The sequence below is a fragment of the Crinia signifera genome, chromosome 9, assembly GCF_055691185.1.
Source record: "Crinia signifera chromosome 9, ASM5569118v1, whole genome shotgun sequence".
NCBI lineage: Eukaryota > Metazoa > Chordata > Amphibia > Anura > Myobatrachidae > Crinia > Crinia signifera.
In genome coordinates, this window is record NC_139225.1 from 137,026,390 (window position 1) to 137,048,649 (window position 22,260).

The 22,260-nt window shown below is 48.2% G+C and overlaps 1 protein-coding gene across 2 annotated transcripts; it reads right to left on the reverse strand.

Moving 5' to 3' along the window:
• Positions 1 to 5,393: 5,393 nt before the first annotated feature.
• On the reverse strand, positions 5,394 to 20,625 carry GMFG (glia maturation factor gamma). 2 transcript variants are annotated; one of them, XM_083159959.1, is made up of 7 exons: positions 20,473 to 20,625; positions 17,626 to 17,722; positions 17,439 to 17,488; positions 15,558 to 15,609; positions 12,442 to 12,522; positions 9,764 to 9,837; positions 5,394 to 5,542 (listed from the first exon to the last, which is right to left on the reverse strand). In XM_083159959.1, the coding sequence occupies exons 1-7, from the start codon at positions 20,473 to 20,475 to the stop codon at positions 5,471 to 5,473; spliced, it is 429 nt and encodes a 142-aa protein (XP_083016085.1). In that variant the 5' UTR covers positions 20,476 to 20,625; the 3' UTR covers positions 5,394 to 5,470. The 2 variants fall into 2 exon arrangements, with proteins under 2 accessions (XP_083016085.1, XP_083016086.1); XM_083159960.1 differs by having other exon boundaries at positions 17,626 to 17,718; positions 20,473 to 20,484.
• Between the last annotated feature and the right edge of the window lie 1,635 nt (positions 20,626 to 22,260).

Below are 22,260 nucleotides of genomic sequence, written 5' to 3' on the forward strand. Positions count from 1 at the left end.
ACTCCTCAGGGTGAGGCTATGTGGGTACATCATTAAGGAGCACGGGGTCTATGCAGATCGGTGCCCTCGAGCCTGCTCAACGGCTGGGGGTAAAAAGGGTCAGGGAGGTGCTCGGAGATGTATGCCAGATTGTTAGGGGTTTTTGGGCCTCGAGGATCACCTTTGCGGGTTGTGTGGGGATCATGAATAACTGTTTTGGTTATATATTGTTGTTAATGTTTTAATAAAGCTGGCTGCTGTGGCCAATTTAATCCAATATGAAGGTGTGGACTATTATTGGGGAAAAGGGGGGCTGGTATATAAGGGTCACAGCGAGTTGTCAAATACCCTGTCATGTATTGGGCTGGACTGGGGCAGAGCCTAGGGGGAGGCCCACTTGACAGGGGTTGGAAGGAGCATAGTGGGTTCAAGGCTAAGGGGGTTGTAAGGGGGGTGTGACTGAGTAGTGACATAGGGGAGGGGGAGGGGCCTAACGGGGTGGCAGGATAGTATATATTGAGGGGTTCACGTAGCCCCAGGTCAGACATTTTGTTAAGGATCAAGAAGCTCCCACCCACCCTCCCTGTAGCTAAGGTTAGTGGGATAGATTGTATTAGTTTAGGGTAGGTTTATTATCTGTCACGGTGGCCAGGGCGGAGGGGATCCTCGAGGTTGGTGATCATGGAGGCTTGGTTTTTGTGGAGGGGAGGGCCCCATGGCGGGGGCTGGACTCCTCAGGGTGAGGCTATGTGGGTACATCATTAAGGAGCACGGGGTCTATGCAGATCGGTGCCCTCGAGCCTGCTCAACGGCTGGGGGTAAAAAGGGTCAGGGAGGTGCTCGGAGATGTATGCCAGATTGTTAGGGGTTTTTGGGCCTCGAGGATCACCTTTGCGGGTTGTGTGGGGATCATGAATAACTGTTTTGGTTATATATTGTTGTTAATGTTTTAATAAAGCTGGCTGCTGTGGCCAATTTAATCCAATATGAAGGTGTGGACTATTATTGGGGAAAAGGGGGGCTGGTATATAAGGGTCACAGCGAGTTGACAAATACCCTGTCATGAGAATAGGAATTTCTTAATAATGAAAATGGTGACTAAATATTAGTCCATGTCGGAAATTGACTAGACGAATATATCGTTATCATTTCCTTCTCGTCACCACCAGGTTCTTATTTTTAGAGTGACAGATTAATTGGATTCTTTAACTAGTAATTTATTTATTTTACTTATTAACAGTTTCTTATATAGCGCACACATATTCCGCAGCGCTGTACAGAGAATATTTGAACATTCACATCAGTCTATTTACTATTGTAAAGCGCAACGGAATCTGCTGCGCTATATAAGAAGCTGTAAATAAATAAATAAATCAGTCCCTGCCCCAGTGGAGCTTACAATCTATGTTCCCTACCACATGTACACACACAGACATTCTAGGGTTAATTTATGTTAGGAGCCAATTAGACTACCAGTATATTTTTGGATTGTGGTAGGAAACCGGAGTACCCGAAGGAAACCCACGCAAGCACGGGGAGAATATACAAACTCCACTTACTTATTCATCCACTCTGGCCCTAGATTTACTTACTTGTACTGCGGCTGCACAACAACTCTGTCATGAGAATCACATGAGAATCACTCTTAACTTTAGCTAAATAGCTACTGTATATATTATAATATGCATCCTTACAGCTTCATTTTTGCAGTAGACTAGTACTGTACTACTACTACTACTGCTGCTGTTGCTGCTTCTGCTGCTGCTGCTGCTGCTACTGCTACTACTACTACTACTACTACTACTACTACTACTACTACTACTTACCTGTATCCGGCAGGTTGTATTTTTCTAGTGATTTATTGTATTCTTTCATTATTTAAATTAACATTTTTAATAAAAAAAAAACAACTGTATTCCTGAATTGATATTTGCAGAAAATAAATGGCCTGCTGTGAATGAAAGAGCATTTTTTGTTGAACTTGTCTAATACCTAGATTACGAAACACATAGTGAAGGGTATACACAGTGGGGGTTATTCTCGTTCATTCGGTCCTCCGTGCATTTGCACAGAGGACTGATGTTGCGCGTCTGCACAGGATTGTTTCTGCACATGTACAGACGTAGGGTTTGTGCACCCACGGCGAACTTTCGGTTTGGGTGAGTTATTTTCAGTGGCGTAACTACATTGTATGCGCCCCCCCCCCCCCGCCGATATTTTAATTTAGTAAAATTTTAAGAAAGTGACTAAGAATATATAAGGGGGTATTCAATCCTGGTCCATTTTCAGTTGCTTCGACAGTAACTCGACAGCCGGAATTCATGTTTCGGCTGTCAAGTGTTGGAAACTTTGCGGATCGTCGAAAACGGCCCCGGATTGTCGAACGACGGTCATGATTTCGACAATCCGAGGCTGTTTTCGACAAAACAGCTGCCCTCAATGCTGTTGTTAACGGCAGCATTGGATAGGTGAGAGAAGCTATTTCCCCTGTTGGGAGATATCTGCACAGATTGAATAACCCCCTAAAACTTAATTGAAAATCCTTGCCAAAATGAACGCTGCTGACAGTCTGAGGCCATACTGCGTCCTACCTCAGGATGCTTCTTAATATGCCAGGTGTCTCTTCTCTGCTAGATCCCCGTGTCAACTGTGGCAGGCCAACAAAGCCACGCAAAAGGGATGTGGCTTTGTGGTAATGCCGTGAGTTGCTGGACATGCCCCCAGACAATCTGTCTGCCATGAATAGACGCTGCGTACATGTGCAGGGAGCCACCCAAGTCCCCAACGGGAAGCGGTCATCTATTAGAATGAACTTAGGTCTACAGTCATTAGGTCGACCCCACTAGGTCGACTGGCAGGAAGGTCGACCTGACTTAAGGTCGACATGGGCCAAGGTCGACATGACTTAAGGTCGAATTTGCATAAAGGTCGACATGAGGAAGGTCGACTGGTTATAAGGTCGAAATGTTTTTTTTTACTGTTTTTTGAGCCGACATGTGCCGACAGGCGGTATTTCATGCCCTACCATCCACTAGGGCGTGGAGGAGGTTATTAAAGCTGTGGCGAGCGAAGCGAGCCACCGTGCCCGATGCATTGCGAGCGAAGCGAGCGATGCGAGGGTCCGATTCTCATTGCCAACTGTGTCCATGTCGACTGTGTCGACACTCGGATCAAAAAACTGTGAAAAACCCATGTCGACCTTATGACCAGTCGACCTTCCTCATGTCGACCTTTATGCAAATTCGCCCTTAAGTCATGTCGACCTTGGCCCATGTCTACCTTAAATCAGGTCAACCTTCCAGCCAGCCTAATGGGGTCGACCTAATGACTGTAGACCTAAGTTCATTCTGACAGATGTACCGATTCCGTCCCCAAAACCCACCCACCGTGGAACACTGAGGCATGTAGGTTGGACAGTGAGGCTGTCCCAAAACATGAACATAAGGACAGTTAGAAGATATTCTCCCACCACGCCCTAGTGGATGGTAGGGCATGAAATACCGCCTGTCGGCACATGTCGGCTCAAAAAACAGTGAAAAACCCATGTCGACCTTATGACCAGTCGACCTTCCTCATGTCGACCTTTATGCGAATTCGACCTTAAGTTATGTCGACCTTGGCCCATGTCGACCTTAAGTCAGGTCGACCTTCCTGCCAGTCGACCTAGTGGGGTCGACCTAATGACTGTAGACCTAAGTTCATTCTAATAGATGACCGCTTCCCCAAAAACCACAGTTTTTTGGGATAAGGGATATAGGGATAAGTCATACTCAACCAGTATATTGGTTTTGGAAAAGAGGCCTGATTCAGCTTTATTAGCTAGCAAAGAAACACAACGGGGAAAAACCATGCGCAGTGGGGCAGATGTAACATGTGCAGAGAGTTATATTTGGGTGAGTAATTTTGTTTCTGTGCAGGGTAAAATGCTGACTGCTTTATTATTACATTGCAGTTTAGATTTCAGTATGAACACACCCCACCCAAATCTAACTCTCTCTGCATATGTGCCCCACCTGCAGTGCAGCATTGTGTTAGTGTCTCATAACAGGATGCACGGATTACGCCATCTTTCCCCAGCATTTGGGGGCATCTCTGAGACCGTACTGCCCCCTGCAATGGCAGCTGCTATTGTGCTCACCAGGATTTGCATCAGCGTGTACCTGGAGCAGGACACACAGCTCAGAGTGGGAGCCAGCATACATATTCTATGTGCAATCGCACTGTTACCCTACATTGCATACGGGTCAGCGGCGGGTCAGACCTGGATCATCGGTGGTGTAAATGGGACACGCCGTGTCCCTTTACATGGGACTTCTACCCAGGTCCTGACCTGGGTAGAATACGGCCAGGACCTGGTTAGAGGGCGGTGTAAATGGGTTAGCCGGGTCATCTGACTTCCATTTACATCAATGGGGGACGGGGAGGACGGGGGGCACAGACAGCCTGCGCTGATGTCTGCTGTACTCTGCAGACAGCAGCAGTGGAGGAGGTGAATGGATGCCTGTGTGCGGCATCCATTCACCTCCCGGACGACAGCTGGGGGGTGCGCGGGGACTGGGGGCAGCCCAGAAGATTACCTTAGTGCTAGGCTTGCCCCCAGCACAGCGATCCGGGTCCAGGCGGTGGCGATCGATGTCATCTCCAAGCGGCGGCTCAGGAACCGCCTACACCGGGAGGGGGGCGCCGGTGTAAAAGGGACAAAACGCCGGGTCGCACCCGGCTTGATCCTGGGTCCAAAAAGCCGGGTGCGACCCAGCGTTTTGGTGTAAAAGGGGTATAAGATGTGTATGAAGCCCACAATGCATGCGACATTTGTTGCAGTCAGAATTGCGCGAATCTCAGAATCAAACCCAGAGGCAGAACATGTCATCATCCGGTCCCATAACAAACACATCTCTCCTGAGCCCGTGTGAGGGCCGGGGCTCCAGAGGGCGCTCCTGAGCATGGGCCAGCTTAGAGAGCAGAATGAGGGCCTCCTATTGTCATTCCCATGTCCCCAGCATTCCTACTTTGTCAGTAGTTCCAGCACATTATGCAGGGCACTCTGAATTTCATAAAAAAACGCGTCAACAGCAAAAAGGATTGGTCATAATGAATGTTGGACAGATCATGGACAAACCTCATTCATCCAACACTAAATAAGAAGCTTAAGTGTAATACAGGTAACAAGGAATAGGCCTGTCTGGGTGTAACCATTCCTCCACTGGAGCAAGCAATGCAACTAGGACAGCAGTGTACAGTAATTCCTTATTTTTTGGCTGAAGTCAATCAACGGCGCCTTTCAAGCGATTACGCCGGACAGTATGGTTCCTGACCGTTGGGATTCTCATCGGTATCGGTAAAGAAATGTGGAGTTGCCTGGATGAGTGAAGTGTAGCATCTGTGATGCCTTATCAAGCCAATACGCAGCTACGTCATTGCGTTTACGTTTATTAGTAATACGGATATACAATCAGAGCTACAGGATATACAGTATATACACAGGTGCGGTTTAACGAAAGAAAGCCAGGCGTTCCTTCAGCCACTCTTCTGTCAGGTCACTGGTGTTCCTGATCTCAAACACCTGCGGAGAGTCACAGATGGAACAAAGTGAGGGGTCGCATTCATAAAAACCTGGAAGAGGATAGTTCAGATCATAGCAACATGGAAGTAATCAACCGTATCTAGAACCCTCATCAGTACCTCTGGACAAATTATTGGTGATTTTAATTCATCTGTCTTTTTTTTTTTATTATTATTATTATTATTATATTATTCTTTATTTATATGGTGCTACAAAGGGTCCACAGCGCCTTACAAGGTAAATAAATGGAAACAATGAAAAAAAAAAAACAATAAATAAGAGATGTTTCTAAATTTGTTTCCATCCCAGATAATGGTGGACTGTGCATGCGGGATAATGCGCATGTGCAAACCCCGCAGCGAGCACCTTGGGCGGATTTTACATTTGCTGGGGCGCTCGCAGCTTGATTGACAGGCAGGGGTCCGCCCAGGTCATCACACACATTACATGAATGGTAAAAGGTTTTATTAAAACATCCAATGTAGACTTACAATAATATAAAACAGATATCTGTATTCTATTTTGCATCGGTAATGTTTCCATGCATTGGGGGTGCGGTGGTCAATATGCTAATAGCATTGTAGTTACAAAGCCTGGCACCACCGCACAGGGCTTTGGTGGAGTGTTATTCAGCAACATAAAGGGACTGGTTGCATTGCCAGTGCTAGCACTATGCAATTTTGGGCGATTTCACCCAATTCCAATGGATCAGCCCAAGAAATCAGATGAAAAGCGGCCAAAACGCACCTGTTTGACATCGGTTCCGGAGATTGATCGGAATGGCAGCCTTCAGTGCACATCGTGGCTGCATCTGATTTATCGCATCCGCTTTCCCTTGAACTCCCCGGGCAGCTCCCCGGGAGTCATTCAGTGCTATTTGTACATGTGATAAAGCACATGTCAAAATGGCATATCCAGTGCCAAATCGGATGAAGGACTCCCGGGTAAATCAGGTCTGCGCTGTGCCACAGACAAGTCTGGCTAGTGTATGGGGAACTTAACATCCCAATCAGGCATCTTTATTCCTATCGGGGCAGAGGGAAAATGACATATGGGCAGTACGGATGGTGTAATGGTTAGCATTACTGCCTCACAGCACTGAGGTCATGGGTTCTATCCCCACCATGTGTTATGTACACGGGGCAGTACGGATGGTGTAATGGTTAGCATTACTGCCTCACAGCGCTGAGGTCATGGGTTCTATCCCCACCATGTGTTATATATACGGGGCAGTACGGATGGTGTAATGGTTAGCATTACTGCCTCACAGCACTGAGGTCATGGGTTCTATCCCCACCATGTGTTATATATACGGGGCAGTACGGATGGTGTAATGGTTAGCATTACTGCCTCACAGCACTGAGGTCATGGGTTCTATCCCCACCATGTGTTATATATACGGGGCAGTACGGATGGTGTAATGGTTAGCATTACTGCCTCACAGCACTGAGCAGAGTTGGGGGTTATTCTGGTTGATTGCAGCCTTGCGAGTCCACCAAACTCCACCCGCCAAACATCCATTCCCAGGCTAGGGGGAACCACCCCCATCATTTGATGGTCGCCGACCATTGAATGATGGTGAAGGTGCACAAATATGTAATGACTCTCAGGGTACTTACATATCCGTGCACCCTCGAGAGGAAGTGGGCAGGCAGCTGACATCCCGCCCAACCCGCCTCACCGGAGGATTTGCATGGGAATGACCAGCGTTCTCATGGGAACGCCTATGAAACGCTGGGTGTTTCCATGGGTGGATTGCCTGGCCCGCTGCCGCGAGCGATTATTGAATGCCCAGGTGTTTTTTTAGGAGGGTCTGTGATGTCAGCGATGACCACTTTCACCCCATCGCAGTCGCAAATTAGTGAAAGCCTCATAATTAGTCACATTTGCACAGACGGCAAATATTGTTCGATGGTTTGGGATTTGCAGAAGGCTTTGCAAGAGGATAGCGGTTAGTGATCCACTCGCAATTCTCTTGAATTTTAAAAAGAGGCATTTTCTCTAGCTGTTTGGGTGGCGGCTTTCTCCACGGAGGCCACTGCGAATTCCCACATTAGCAGTAAGATCTGAATCAGGCTCTTGGTTTTGTCGTGAAGAACCAAGGCTTGCGTTGACCCAATGTAAAAATGGTGCTAGGAACTTGGGATACATCCAAGGATACTAAAAGAGCTTAAAGGGGAGCTGGTAAAACCAATAACAGAATTATTCAACCAGTCACTAGCTACTGGAGTAATCCCAGAGGACTGGAAAACAGCGAATGTAGTCCCACTGCACAAAAGTGGAAGCAAAGAAGAGGTAAGCAACTATCGACCAGTGAGCCTTACATCAGTAGTAGGGAAATTGATGGAAACACTCTTAAAAGAAAGAGTTGTAGAATATCTCAAAACCAGCAATTTACAGGATCCAAAACAGCATGGGTTTACTGGGGGAAGATCATGTCAAACAAATCTTATTGACTTTTTTGACTGGGTGACTAAAGTAATAGATCAAGGTGGGGCTGTAGATGTAGCTTATCTAGACTTTAGTAAGGCTTTTGACACTGTCCCACATCGCAGACTGTTAAATAAACTTGAAAGCTTGGGATTGGATTCTAAGATAGTTGAATGGATAAGAGCATGGTTGCAGGACAGAAAACAGAGAGTTGTAGTAAACGGAGTACAGTCAAAGGAGGGAAAGGTTACAAGTGGAGTACCCCAGGGATCTGTACTTGGACCAGTGCTTTTTAATATCTTTATTGGTGATATTGCAAATGGAATTGAGGGTAAAATGTGCCTTTTTGCAGATGACACAAAGGTATGCAACAGGGTAGATACACCAGGAGGGGTAAAACAAATGATTGATGATCTAGGTAGATTAGAGGAATGGTCAAGAGCATGGCAACTACAGTTTAATGCCAAAAAATGCAAAATCATGCACTTGGGTTGCAAAAATCCAAAGACTAAATATAGTATAAATGGCACTATAATGGAAACTACTGAGGAAGAGAGGGATCTAGGTGTCACTATTTCAGGGGACTTAAAGGCAGGTAGGCAATGTAACAAAGCAATGAAGAAGGCAAGTCAGATGCTTGGTTGCATAGGGAGAGGTATCAGCAGTAGAAAGAAAGAAGTAATAATGCCACTGTATAGGTCATTGGTACGACCTCATCTAGAGTATTGTGTTCAGTTCTGGAGGCCATATCTCCAGAAGGATATAAATACATTAGAGACTGTACAAAGAAGGGCAACTAAAATGGTGCATGGCCTACATCACAAAACATACCAGGAAAGACTAAAAGATCTTAATATGTATACTTTAGAGCAGAGAAGGGAAAGGGGGGACATGACAGAAACTTTCAAATATATCAAGGGTTTTAACAAGGTACAGGTGGGAGACATTCTTCACAGGAAGAGGAGCAACAGAACACGAGGACATGCACTGAAACTAGAGGGAGGAAAATTCAGGGGAAATGTGAGGAAGAATTACTTCACAGAAAGAGTAGTAGATAAGTGGAATAGCCTACCATCAGAGGTGGTAGAGGCAAATACAGTAGTACAATTTAAACATGCTTGGGATAGGCATATTGATATCCTTACAAAAAAATAAGGATCAAATATGGTTTGAGGTAACATGTTTAAAAAAGGGGCAGACTAGATGGGCCAAGTGGTTCTTATCTGCCGTCAAATTCTATGTTTCTATGAAAGCCTGTTACTGCTGAGCTTGGTCTGATGACCGCATCTAGTGGGTTTCCTTCCGCTGAACCTCATACCCAGGGCCGCCGACAGGGGGGTGCCGTTGGTACAACTGTCCCGGGCCCTGGCCTCTGTGCCCGCAGTGGCACGGCACCCTCAAACCCCCCCCCCCCGCACAATGCATCTCTCCACCCCCCCCCCCCCCCCCGGCCAGGCACGCACAATACACAGTGCAGCCTGCAGAGCGCCGAGCCTAGGATACAGAGGGGCTCGGCACTCTGCAGGCTGCACTGTGCAGTGAGTGTTGGTAAGCAATGCTAATTGGGGGGCATAGGGGGAGGCGGGGTGCCGGCGCGCAGGGGGGGTGTGCTTGTGCGAATGGGGGGGTGCCACTGGGGGCCTGGGCTGAAAGTCAGTCCCGGGCCCCAACATTACTAGTGGCAGCCCTGCTCCTACCTCCCGCATACCTCCATACCTCCCGCATACCTCCTACCTCCCGCATACCTCCATACCGCCGGCATACCTCCATACCTCCCGCATACCTCCATACCTTTGTGAGCTCTGCAGTCTGCACCAGCCTGTTCTTGCTCCCAGCGTACATCATTTGCTGCTCTGGTTTGCATCCTGGTAGGAACAGATAATACTGATATTAGATGTTGCCACAGTTGGTAAATAGCAGCTGCTCATTCCTGGTCCCTAAAGAGTATCCCGATATCTGTCCCCTGCATTTGCGTTGCTAAGGATCACATATGATATGGTGCTGCGATGCCCCTACACACTGAGCAATGTAGGGGCATTTTGTAAGCGATCTAGTGAGATCTCTACGTGTGTATGCTCCATAAATCCCTCATCCTCACAAGAACCTCTAGATAATACTTGAGACGGTGAAGTAGACTGTAAAGTGGGAAATCCTTCAGTTTAATAAACAAACGTATCTCTGTACCATACAGTCCTCTGCTTTTTAATTATGGAGTCTTTGCCCTGTCATTTATCTACAGGAGGAGAGCACTTACTGAAGCGCGGTGACTCCAGTTCTGGATCACTTGTGATAATCACACTAATGATTCCTGTTGTGAGTAATCCCCACATCTGATGTTTGTTAGGTATAATTGTATAAGGACAGGGTCGGAATGGGGGGGGATTGGCATTTTCTCCGCAGTATTCTTCTCTTCCACTTACTGAGGATCATTTATCCAATTATTTAATAATAATTCTATAGTATTGCAATGAGTGAAACAACCACTCTCCCACCCGCACCCTAATTTCTGTACCTGTCGAATTCTCGTTCCAGTGTCTAGGATGACAGCCTAGAGGTCAACCACTGCTGGTCGACAGGAAAAAGGTCAACATGCGTTATGTCAACATTGACATAAGGCTAACACAAGTAATACGTTAATAGGACAACTGTCGACACGTTAAAACTTCGACATGTTTTTCACGTTTCTTTATTTTCCGGAAAACTATTACATACTTTCCGATCCACATGTACTACAATTGAGAACGGTAAAGTGTGTCAAACGAAGCGAGCCATGTGAGGATATGCGTTACACTAATTTGGGGTCCATGTTGACGCATGTTGACAGACACCGAAAAACGATAAAAAACACCTCATGCCAACTTCTGCCTGTGTCGACCAATGCAATGTTGACCTATTGCTTCTGTCGATCTTTTGTCAACGCCGACCTAGTGCATGTTGACTTTTTTCATGTGTCAACTTAGACGATGTCGAACTAGTAATCCAAACCCGTCAAGTTCAGACCTCAGTTCGGGGCCTGTTTATCAAATAATATTTGTGGGATATGTACCGTAGGGGGTATTCAGGGTGTACTATTATTAAGTACCCTATGAATGCATGTACAGGGGACTGAAAGTAAACTGATGGCTAATAGGATTGCATTACTTCTGCACATCGCAGAGCTCCTGTCCTTGCATGTGATTGTTAATGTCGCACATGCCAGTGTGCCTCGATTGTAATTACTGAGATAAGCAGAGATAAGAAATGATAATTCTAGGGTTGATTGATAAATGGGCCCCTTATGGAGCCTACACACACGTAGAGATTTTGCTGAGCGATCTGAGCAATGTAGATCGCTCAGCACACAGCGCTGCACAGCAATGTGTGCTGAGCGATCTGTCAGGGCCAGTGTTCTCCAGTGAGAACACCGGCTCTGGCTGGTGATCTAACTAGATTTATCCAGATTGCTGGATCTTAATCTCCAAGCCAATAGAGACGCGCGGGTCCGTGCATCGCTATCGCCCCTACACACGGAGTGATGTAGGGGTTTTTTCTAAGCAATCTAGTCAAATCAAGTCTGATCACTTCGAAAATGCCCTGATATCGCCCCGCGTGTAGGGCCCGTTAGAGCTAGGAGTACAACCAGCTAGCTAGTGTAATCTTGCACAGCACCAAAACCATAATACAATGCATGGGAGGGACATTTAAAGGGAAAGATTTGAAGCTAGGATCAGGGAATGTCCTAATTCAATTGGATCCTTCCCAGAAATCTTATCAGATTGCTCCCAGCACCCTCTGCGGCAACACTCATGTGCAGATAGGACTATGGGTCATAAACCCGGAAGCCTAATTACCAGGATTGGATCGGGTCTCGAAACCGACCCGGGAGAGCGGGAAGGGGGGAGGCGTCGACGGCATGCCCGGGGGAGGGGTGGGGGGGGTAGGGCTCACGGCGTCGGTATGCCTGGGGGAGGGGTGGCGGCGTTGGTATGCCCGGGGGTGGGGGGTGGCGCCGGTGGAGGTATGCCTGGGGGGGGGGCTCACCTGCTGCTGTTCATCTTTCTTCTGCTGGCCGGGCAGAGGGGGAACGGGAGCTGGGAGCCATTTTTGATTTGGGCAAAGTGCTGCGGCCGCTGCCCGCGGCCGGGCCCTTTTAATGAGTTTTGGGCTGGCCCACCGGGAAATGGTACTGTAGATCTTCTATACCACATCCAACTTGCATACCTCCCAACTGTCCTGCTTTTCTCGGGAACGTCCCATTCTGGGGCCTGCAGTGTCCCGCGTAGACTCTATTCTGCAGCCTGAGGGGCTGGGGATATAGCCAGCAGCTCAGAGGGTCGCTAGCTATGCCCCCGAAGCGGTGATAATGGGGGCGTGGCCCGGCGGGAATAGGACACGCCAAGGATCACTAGGCCACACCCCCAAACATCAACGCTGGACGATTTTGGGAGGTATGAACTTGGATGCACACAACACCCTTATTGGACACTTACCTACTGGGCTGGAGAATATCATGCAGAGCGGGTACGAGACGCGGCCATCCTCGTGTGTATACTTATAACTGTACACTAGGAATGTGGCATCATGTCAAGGAAATCAGTAAACAAAAGACATACAGGAGTAAATTTACTAAGATGGGAGTTCAATTAAATATGGTATGTTGCTATGGGCAACCAATCAGATTCTATTAGCTTCTAGAAGGTGCTAAATAAATAAAACGTAAAATCTTATTGGTTGCTATGGGCAACATCTCATCTTCAACAGAACTCCCACCTTAGTAAATTTACCCCACAGTACAGTGTTTTTCAACCACACCGTGCCTTGAGCTGGTCTCAGGTGTGCCCCCAGATCTAGAGATGCCCAAACCAGTTTGCAGCCACCACCAGTTCAACTGTTATTCACCGGTCTCTTCTTTTCATGTGAGGACCAATGTATTTTATTTTTGTTACCTGTGGGGACCAGTGTGATCGTTTTTTTTGTATGGAGCCAATAGTTTTGTTTTTTTCTGGGGGGGCCAATGTGTTTTGCGCTGTGGGGATCTCATGGTTTGCCTTGGCAATTTTAAAATCTTATTTAGTGTGCTGCAATGTAAAAAGGTTGAAAATCCTTGCCACAGTATCTACAAACCTTATGTGGCCTGCACAGGGGGTGATATTAGGTCTATTTCTAAGCAATCTGACTAGAACGCTTAGAAATGAAGCACGGATCGTGTGTATGTCCCCAGGAGACGTCCCGGGATTTGGGATTGAAAAATGCTTAATCCTGGGATTTCTGGGATTGGCCTCCCTAATAAATAGGGTGACCAACTCATCCCTTTAATCCGGGACACATATTAATTACACAGGTTCTGTGGCAGTTTAAAACCAGGTGAAATGGAGTCTTGAGGTGTGAATGAAAGCCAGCCACAGAAACTGTGTAATTAATATGTGTCCCGGATTAAAGGGATGAGTTGGTCACCCTTCTAATAAATAAACTGCCCCGGCCCCCCAAACAGGCCGCCCCTTTTTTTTATATTCTTTCAGACAGCAGCTGTTCTGAAAAGGAGGAACTGGGGATTGGATCGTTCTCAGGGGAAAATGCAAAAATAAGCATTTGTTATTTCTTACTGTGATGGCGTTACGTATACGTCCAGGGGAACGTATATCAAAGCTTGGTACACACGGAATTTGGCCAAATCTCCTAAAACGGCATTGCAGAGTTAGTACATCCAGGGGCTGGCTGGCAACTTTTAGCCTGGGTGGCAAGTCCAGAGCACTGGCCCATAAGTAACAGCGCATCATTAAATGGAGGTTTTTCATTTAAAAAATATGTATTAATAAATAAAAAAAGAATAGAAACTGGACACCACAGGCTGCTCCTCTGTATAATAACAGGACGGCACAGGCTGCTCCCCCTGTATATTAACAGGACATCACAGGCTGCAACCCCTGTATATTAACAGGACACCACAGGCTGCTCTTCCTGTATATTTACAGGACACCACAGGCTGCTCCCCTGTATATTTACAGGACACCACAAGCTGCTCCCCCTGTATATTAATAGGACACCAAAGACTGCTCCCCATGTACTGATGCTATTACCCGATCATCTGCTCCCCTACGCTATTACACCGGACCCCGAGGCGGGCTGCAGCACTCACTAGTGAGAAGCAGGTAGAACATACTGGCTGTAAGTAAGTTGGGAGGCACACACCACACAGCGTGTGATCAGCATAGGCAACTACTCCCTGCTACCCAGGGGCAAATGCAGGATTTTCAAGAGGGGTTTCCAGATATATAACTGTGTGTATGCAGACATACTAAGGGGCCCATTTATCAAACTATATTTGCGGCTAAATCCCCGAAAACGCACGTTTAAAGGGTTTAGCCGCAAAGTATCTCCTAAATGTATCAAAGGGGGACCGCAGCAGGAATCTCCGATCCCTGCTGCGATCCTCCCTGCAGCGCCGCCGGCCGCATCCCCCATAGGTTTCTATGGGGGATGCGAAGCTGCCTGATGTATTAACATCGGGCAGCCCGGCATCGCAGCCCTGGGCTATCTCCATTCTGATATGGCGATAGCCCATTGTAGCCTATGGCTACACTTCGCGGTAAGAGAGGTCGGCGGGGGTCAGCGCATAACCGCGCATGCGCTGACCTCCCGGCTTCCGGGTTAGGGCTTCGCAGGGACGGGCTCCTATCGGAGCCCTGTCCCTGCTCCCTTAAAAATGATACATTGCCCCGATATGATCGCATTTTACAATGCGATCCTGGGCGGTAATATTCCACCCAGATCGCATTGTAAAATGCGATCTTGATAAATGAGCCCCTAAGAGTGGGTGCCTGTCAGTCCATGTGGTGCAGGCAGGCTGGCAGAAGGGTGGGTGCGGGATGGAGAGCGGGTGAGCTGGCTCAGCTGGCTGAGGGACGGGCGTACATAAGGCTGCACTGTTCAACCTGACCTCAGATGTCACTGTGCACAGCATCTCAGCGCTGCGCGGTGTGAAGACCACATGCGCCGCCCAATTCCAGGATTGGCCACTTTAGTTAGCTGCATTGGGTGTAAGGAGTATGCATATCTCCCAACTTCTAGGGAGACGGAGGAGGGACAGAGAGATGTGCGCCGTAGGCGCGACCTAGCACTAAATACCCTCCTCCCCCATAGACAGATACTCTCCCCTAATACAGAATAACCCCTCCCCCACACAGTAAAAAGTTAAAACTTTTTTTTAATACTCAGACTGGCTGCAGCAAATTCTGATGACAGCGCTGACTGGCACGTGTCCCAACAGAGTCCTGTGTAAAATACATTTGGTTGCAGGCACCAGCTGATTGTGGCCTGGGGACGAAGTGCAGTGCGGCAAAGACAGAGGCAAGGGCTGCCACTGCTGCCTTTCCTGCAGGATGCGGTGCCGCTCTTCCTCCTGTATCAGCGTCAGCACCGGGTCAAGTGATAAGGGGGCGTGGGCACAGGTGACAGGCAGCCCCGCACTCCCTGCTGTCCGACTCTGCCTCAAAGATGGCCATCCCTAATGTGGCGGCACCCAAATGTGTGGGCAGCCCTGGGTGCCCCCCTTGCTTATAACCTGTGTCTGTCTACAAAGAGACAGACTGTCAGAACTTATAAGGATATCTAGGCTGGCGTTCTGGAAGCTCGTTCTGTAGATCATCAGGGGAAATATCCTGGAAAACAAATATCCGTTACTGTTTCTTTTCCTTTATACTTTGTGCTGAGGCAGAGGGCTGTTCTGCTGCTCCGTTATCCGCCACACTCGGAATGCATATGTGACTGTACACATGTCTTTCCGCTGACGCATTGTGCCGACCCAGTGTTGTACACTGTTATTGCTAGTATAGAGACACCTGGACTATATCAGACAGGCATACACATCTAGCTCAGTAGAGCATGAACCAGTATAGGGAGCAGCTTGCTCTATGGCCTTTATTCAGATCTGACCGCGGTACAAATTTGTTTGGAAAATGGGCAAAACCATGTGCACTGCAGGTGGGGCAGATGTAACATGGGCAGAGAGAGTTAGATTTGTGTGAGTTATTTTGTTTCTGTGCAGGGTAAATACTGGCTGCATTATTTTTACACTGCAATTTAGATTTCAGTTTCATGTTACATCCGCCCCACCTGCAGTGCACATGGTTTTGCCCATTTTATTAACAAATTTGTACTGCAATCAGATCTGAATAAGGGCCTATGTGCGGACGGTTTTCTTCTGTGCTTCTGACAAATCAACACCAGTTACCCAGAAACGCCCATTTCATGTACCGTGAGGAGTGACCGAGATGCTTCTGCAGGGAAACGCAATGATACGTACGTTTTCTACAGAGCATGTGTCACTTGCTAATATTCGCTAGATGCATGAGACTTTTAGGCAGATTTATTAAGTCTGGTGAAGTGATAAAGCGGTCGGTGATAACACTGCAGCCAATCAGCTTATAACCAGTGGCGGCTTTTACCTATGGGCTGCAGCCCCCCCCCCGGTAAAATCCTCCACTGTCTCTGCCTAAAGTGAAGCCAGATGCAGTCTGTGAGACTGTTCTGGCTTCAATGTGACTGGCAGTGACTTCCTATTGGATGTCTGACCTGCCAGTCACTCAATGCAGTCCCATTGGGAGGTGTTTCCCCTCTCCGGGATGCCTCTCTGTGCACAGATGCGCGTCAGCCCCCAAAATGGGTTCTGTGCATGTGCAGTACTGGGGATGATACCGTGCATGCGCTGGACCCGGGAACCTGAATATGCCTCAGGGGGCTACTGCAAAGGCAGCCCATGGAGGCTTAGGCCAGCGCATGTGCAGTAAGTATGAAGTTACATGCAGGGGACCGGCGGCCGGGACTGGAAAATGGCGGTGGCTGCAGCAGTGACAGCGGAAGGGCCAGCTTTGCGGCAGCCCCCCTCCTCCAAAACCGTAAGAGCCGCCACTGCTTATATCTGTCATTTTACAAACTTTAGGGCCAGATTCTCTAAGCTTCAAAAGTGATAAAATAAAGAGTGAGAAACAGCCAGCCAATCAGCTCCTACCTTCCATGTCACAGAAGGTGTTTGAAAAATATCAGACAGGAGCTGATTGGCTGGCTGTTTATCAATCTCCATTTTATCACTTTCGAAGTTTAGAGAATCTGGCCCCTAGCCTGTAATTTGACAGTTAAGAGCTGATTGGCTGGTGCGTTATCAATGGCCACTTTATCACTTCACCAGGCTTCATAAATCTACCCTTGGATTATCTCCCAATCTAGGCAGGGGTGTGGTATAGGGTTCCGACAGTCGGGATCCCGAGTGCCCGGACTCAGTCAGCATGGTGAGCGCAACAAAGCCCCTTGTGGGCCCCAAAGCCCCTTGCGGGCACGGGGGTCGTGGACGAGGGAAAATAGCGGGTGGCCGTCAGGCACCCATCTGTCGGTGTTTTGACAGTCGGGATCCCGACTGTCTGGACCGCGTCCGGCACCCCTAGGCAGATTGCCTCTGGGGGAACATATTTCTGGCCAGACAGACAGCACTCACCTCAAACTCCTGCTCCAAGATCACCAACTGCTTCTCCTTGTCTATCTTCACTATGAAACAAAGAAGAATGGTGAGTATGAGGGGGTGAAGAGATGGCGAGGTGCCGGCACACACCCTGCACACCTGTCCTTGCTGGACCTTGCCATGTGTGGTCTCACTCCGTGCCAATGCACAGCCCGTCACTCACTCAGAATAGCTGCGTTATTGGTCTCCTTCCTAAATCGAAACCTCCTTAACTTGTCCTTAAGCTCAGGGTCCACGTCACAAACCACCAGTGAGTCTGACTGGGATAAAAAAAAAGAGGATGAGAGAACCATTACTCACCACAGGCATTGCTGCCCTAATGACCCTATTCCCCCTATGAAGGCTCTTAGGGCAGCTCACTTTTGCCTGTCTATTGTGCCCCGAGTTTGGTGGCAGTGTAATAGAGCAGGGGCCCATGTGCAGAGTCCATGTTGGCCCCCTCCTTTCCCCATGTCACAGCTGTGAGTAGACGTTGGCACTATGCCACCAATTAGTGTGCATGTGCAGGTCTCCGGGAAAATGGTGGCCACCCCATTTTCCTGGTGATCGGAGCAGTGCCTGTGGGGAGGGAAGTATACTACATGGGTCAGGGTCTGGGCCCCGCTGAACCCAGAAGCTCATGTTGTTGTACACATTACACCAATTGCTGTGTGTGACTTCATAACCAGCATAAACGTGCGATCAATGGATGCAGTTTAATTCAGGGCTGACTGAGGTAGGCCAACGAACACGTGCAGCACTTACTGAGCCACATCATCTACGTAACTAATTAACCAAATGGGGCATGGGTTCAGTGACAGCACAATGGCACAGTGGTTAGCATTGCTGTTTAAGGGGTTATGAGAAACAGGAATTTTAAGGACAGAACTCTTTGTGGGGCAAATATACAAAGCCTTAGGTCAGTGGTTCCCAAACTGTGTGCCGTGGCACCAGGGGCACAACTTACTATTCAGCGCCCCCCCGCCGCACGTTTATTCGGCGCCCCCCACCCCACCCCCCACCTTACCTGCCCCCCCTTCTTACCCGCGGTCTGCGTCTCGCCCGGCTCTCTGTCGGGACCTTCCTGACGTCACGGTCCCAGCCGGCTCCTGCTGCTACAATGAAAACAGACTCTTAGAAAATGGCTGCCCCCATACTGCAGACAGAAAACTGTCTGCAGTATGGGGGCAGCCATTTTCTAATTGTCAGTTTTCATTGCAGCAGGAGCCGGCCGGGACCGTGACGTCAGGAAGGTCCCGACAGAGAGCCGGGCGAGACGCAGACCGCGGGTAACTATAGCCCCGCAGTCCCCCCGGCGGCGCCCCCAATTTCTCTGCGCCCCCCTGCCACCGCGGGGGCTGCGGAGCTATAGTTACGCCACTGCGTGGCACCCTGGTGTGCCTTGAGGGACTTGCAGGGGTGTCTTGGATTGGTGGTCAATGACTAGTTATTTATGACCAATGTAATAGAAAAATTGTAGCCAACCAAAAATGAATCCTGTCCATTACCACATAACTGACCCAAAAGATGAGATATAAACACAATTGATTTAATTTAATATTTTTTTTTTGTGATTTTATCAATGGGAACTTTTGGCCTACAGGTGCCTTAAAAAACAAATCTGATACTCAGGGGTGCCGTAATTCAAAAATGTTTGGGAACCACTGCCTTAGGGAGTGATAAAGTGGACAGAGATAAACTATCAACCAATCAGCTCCTGATAGTTTTCTAACACAGCTTGTTATCTGGCGTTTGATTGGTTGAAACTGGGCTAATGCTATTGCCTTAAGCCCCATACACACACATGGGGCCAGATGTACTAAGCTTGAAAAGTGATAAAATGCGGAGTGATAAACAACCGGCCAATCAGCACCTAACTGCCATGTCACAGGCTATGTTTGAAAAATGACAGGTAGGAGCTGATTGGTTAAAGGTTTATTACTCTCCATTTTATCACTTTTCAAGGCTTAGTACATCTCGCCCTAGGGGAGATAGTAAAAGATATCGCTCAGAACGGCGACCTGGTCTAGTGTGTACACTCCATATTTTTAACGGTGCGCGCTCCCGTGCATCGTTAACGAGCTCCTCCCTCATCTGAACATGTACAGACGTCCGCAGCATATCAATCATGTTGTGGCATAAGGGGCACTAAGGGATCTGGCAGTTGCACAACAGAAAAGGTGCCGCACAAACGCTGCGCATGCGCCAATCGCTGGAGCTGTATGCAAACTATTAGGTTGGCGCATGACTGCATCAAGCCCAAAATCAATAACCCCCTCTCTGAAAGCAAAATCTCCAACTTTTCCACTTCATTGCTTTATCCTGGGCCGCTATACACACTCGCAGGCGTCATGCATCATGAGGGGCCCGGCCTGCAATTCATCCACTCAAAACATCTCGTCTTTGCAACAGAAATCCGTGTGCGGTTGTTTATACATTCCCCTCTTATGTGCGAGTGAGAGAGATCCCCAGGGTGACGGGTGGCACTTTTATTTCAGCATCTGTGCAGCAGATTGCCCAAGCCTGCTCTGTGCAATTACACAACTTTTATTACCTCAGGAACAGGGTTTCGGAGCACATTCTGTATTTTCTACTAATCTTTCCTCAGTCGGCCGGAATATTCTTTCTCTGCCTTTCCCCTACTTTAGTTGTGATTTGATGGCTCTTGATTGATTTAATTGCAATATAGCTTCTTAATGCTTCATTTACTCAACAAGATATTATCGAATTATACTATGGGAAAACATCTGTGTGGAAAAGCGTATTACAGTATATCCATATAACATTTATCTCTGGTTTGCATGTGAAATTCTGAATATAAGGCCGGTTCTTAGCAGCGTGAAGTAGAAGAGAGGGCTCATTCATTCACAGCAGCCTACAGAAGAACACAGCTACATATCCCGGGACACACGTTCCAAAGGGGCAAATCCTTAACCCCTGGGACTGTTTGTGGCAGTTCCCAGTGTTGCACAAGTACAATGGCCGTCCTATGTAATAAGGCACTCAGGCACACAGAAGAGATGCATCTTACCATCTTGCAGGGCGTCTCCTCTATGTCTAGGTTGCTGCCTGCTTGTTCTGCGGCCCTGAATGACAGCAGGATGTAAGAGGGGAGCAGGAGGAGGGGGTGAGGGCTGCACAGCGCAGCACTTTCTCAGGAGGACACGCTCACCCAGTGCAGCTACACACACCACATGTTGCGCCACCACATCCTGCTAGTGCAGCGCACAGATAAGTTGGTAAATTTGCCGATGAGGAACAAATATGTCAGAACTGCTAACAGGATCGGGCATGGGTCATTGTGTCGACCCACCGAAGGTCAACAGGCATTAGGTCGACCACAGAAGGTCAATGTGGCTTAAGTCGACACCTCGAATAGGTCGACATGCTTAAGGTTGACATGGATGGAAGGTTGACACAAGCCTAAGGTAGACAGTGTCTAGGGCGACAGTCAAAAGGTCGACATGGGATCTACACTATTTTTTGTCCCGAATGTCGACACGGGCGACATAGACACCGTATCGGTGCACCACATCCCCTCACATGGCTCGCTGCGCTCGGCACACTATTCGGTACTTGTTTCCTAGCAGGGCGCCCGTCGGGTCCCATCGCATACCTTAACTTAAGGTATGCGATGGGACCCGACTGACCCGATTTCGGGCTTTTTAAGAGCTCTCCCGACAATGTAAAAATCGGGTCCATCGCATGCCATTATAATGGCATGTGATGCGACCAATGCGATGGACCCGATTTTACATAGGAACCAATGTTAAATGGCCCCCCATACCCGATTTTTGATTGTATAGCCAAACAGATGGGTACTTTGTATGTCAAATGCCCCCCCATTGTTAACGCCACCCCACGATGAATGCCAACCCCAAGCGTGGCGAGCGCAGCGAGCCCGCGAGTGTCGGCGGTACGCGAGTGTCGGCGGTATGCGTCCTCCGACCTTTTCATACCCCCACTATCCACGTCGGTGTGGAGTTGATTTTATATAGTGTGGCTAGCGTCTGAAGTAATGCGCGTCCGCTCGCCACGCTTCGGGCTCGGTGGCTCGCTACACTCGCCACACTATATAAAAATCAACTCCACGCAACGCGGATAGTGGGGGTATGAAAAGGTCGGAGGACGCGTACCGCCGCGTTGATCGTGGCGTTAACAATGGGGGAGGGGCAGACAATGAAAAATGGGGTCTGGGGGGTATTTAACATTGGGGCCAATGTAAAATCGGGTTTCAGGGACCATTTAACATTGGTTCCAATGTAAAAAATCGGGTCGGTCGGGTCAATCGCATCGCATGCGATTTGGTTGCATGCTATGCGATTGACCTGATTTTTGTGACCCGATTGCATACAATTAAAATCGGTGGCACCGTGCTAGGAAACAAGTTCCCACTATTCTATTCTCACTCCACACCCTAGTGGATGGTAGGCATGAAATACCTCCTGTCAGCACGTTCGCTCAAAAAATAAGTGAAAACACCCATGTCAACCTTTTGACTGTCAACCTAGACACTGTCGACCTAATGCTTGTGTCGACCATCCAAACATGTTGACATTAAGCCAGGGGTTCCCAATCTTTTTCCAATGACGGCACCCTAGAGCATCATCATTTTTCCACGGCACCCCTGGGTCCCAAAAAATATATATAAAATTAAGTAGACTGTGTTTATATGTGATTCTTAGGTTCAGTTATGTGGTAAAGGGCAGGATTTGCTTCTGATTGTACATATTTTATGATTGGCAGCCACCAGCAATGGTTTTCTCCATAAATAATTGATTATAAATAATTAGCATTCCTCCTGGACGACCAACCCGTG

Coding starts and splice junctions, on each gene's coding strand:
- GMFG (XM_083159959.1), bottom strand. Junction 17,489..17,625: donor CAATAACGCAGCTATTCTGA/GTGAGTGACGGG, acceptor TTTGTTTCATAG/TGAAGATAGACAAGGAGAAG. Junction 12,523..15,557: donor TCCAGAACGCCAGCCTAGAT/ATCCTTATAAGT, acceptor ATGATGCCACAT/TCCTAGTGTACAGTTATAAG.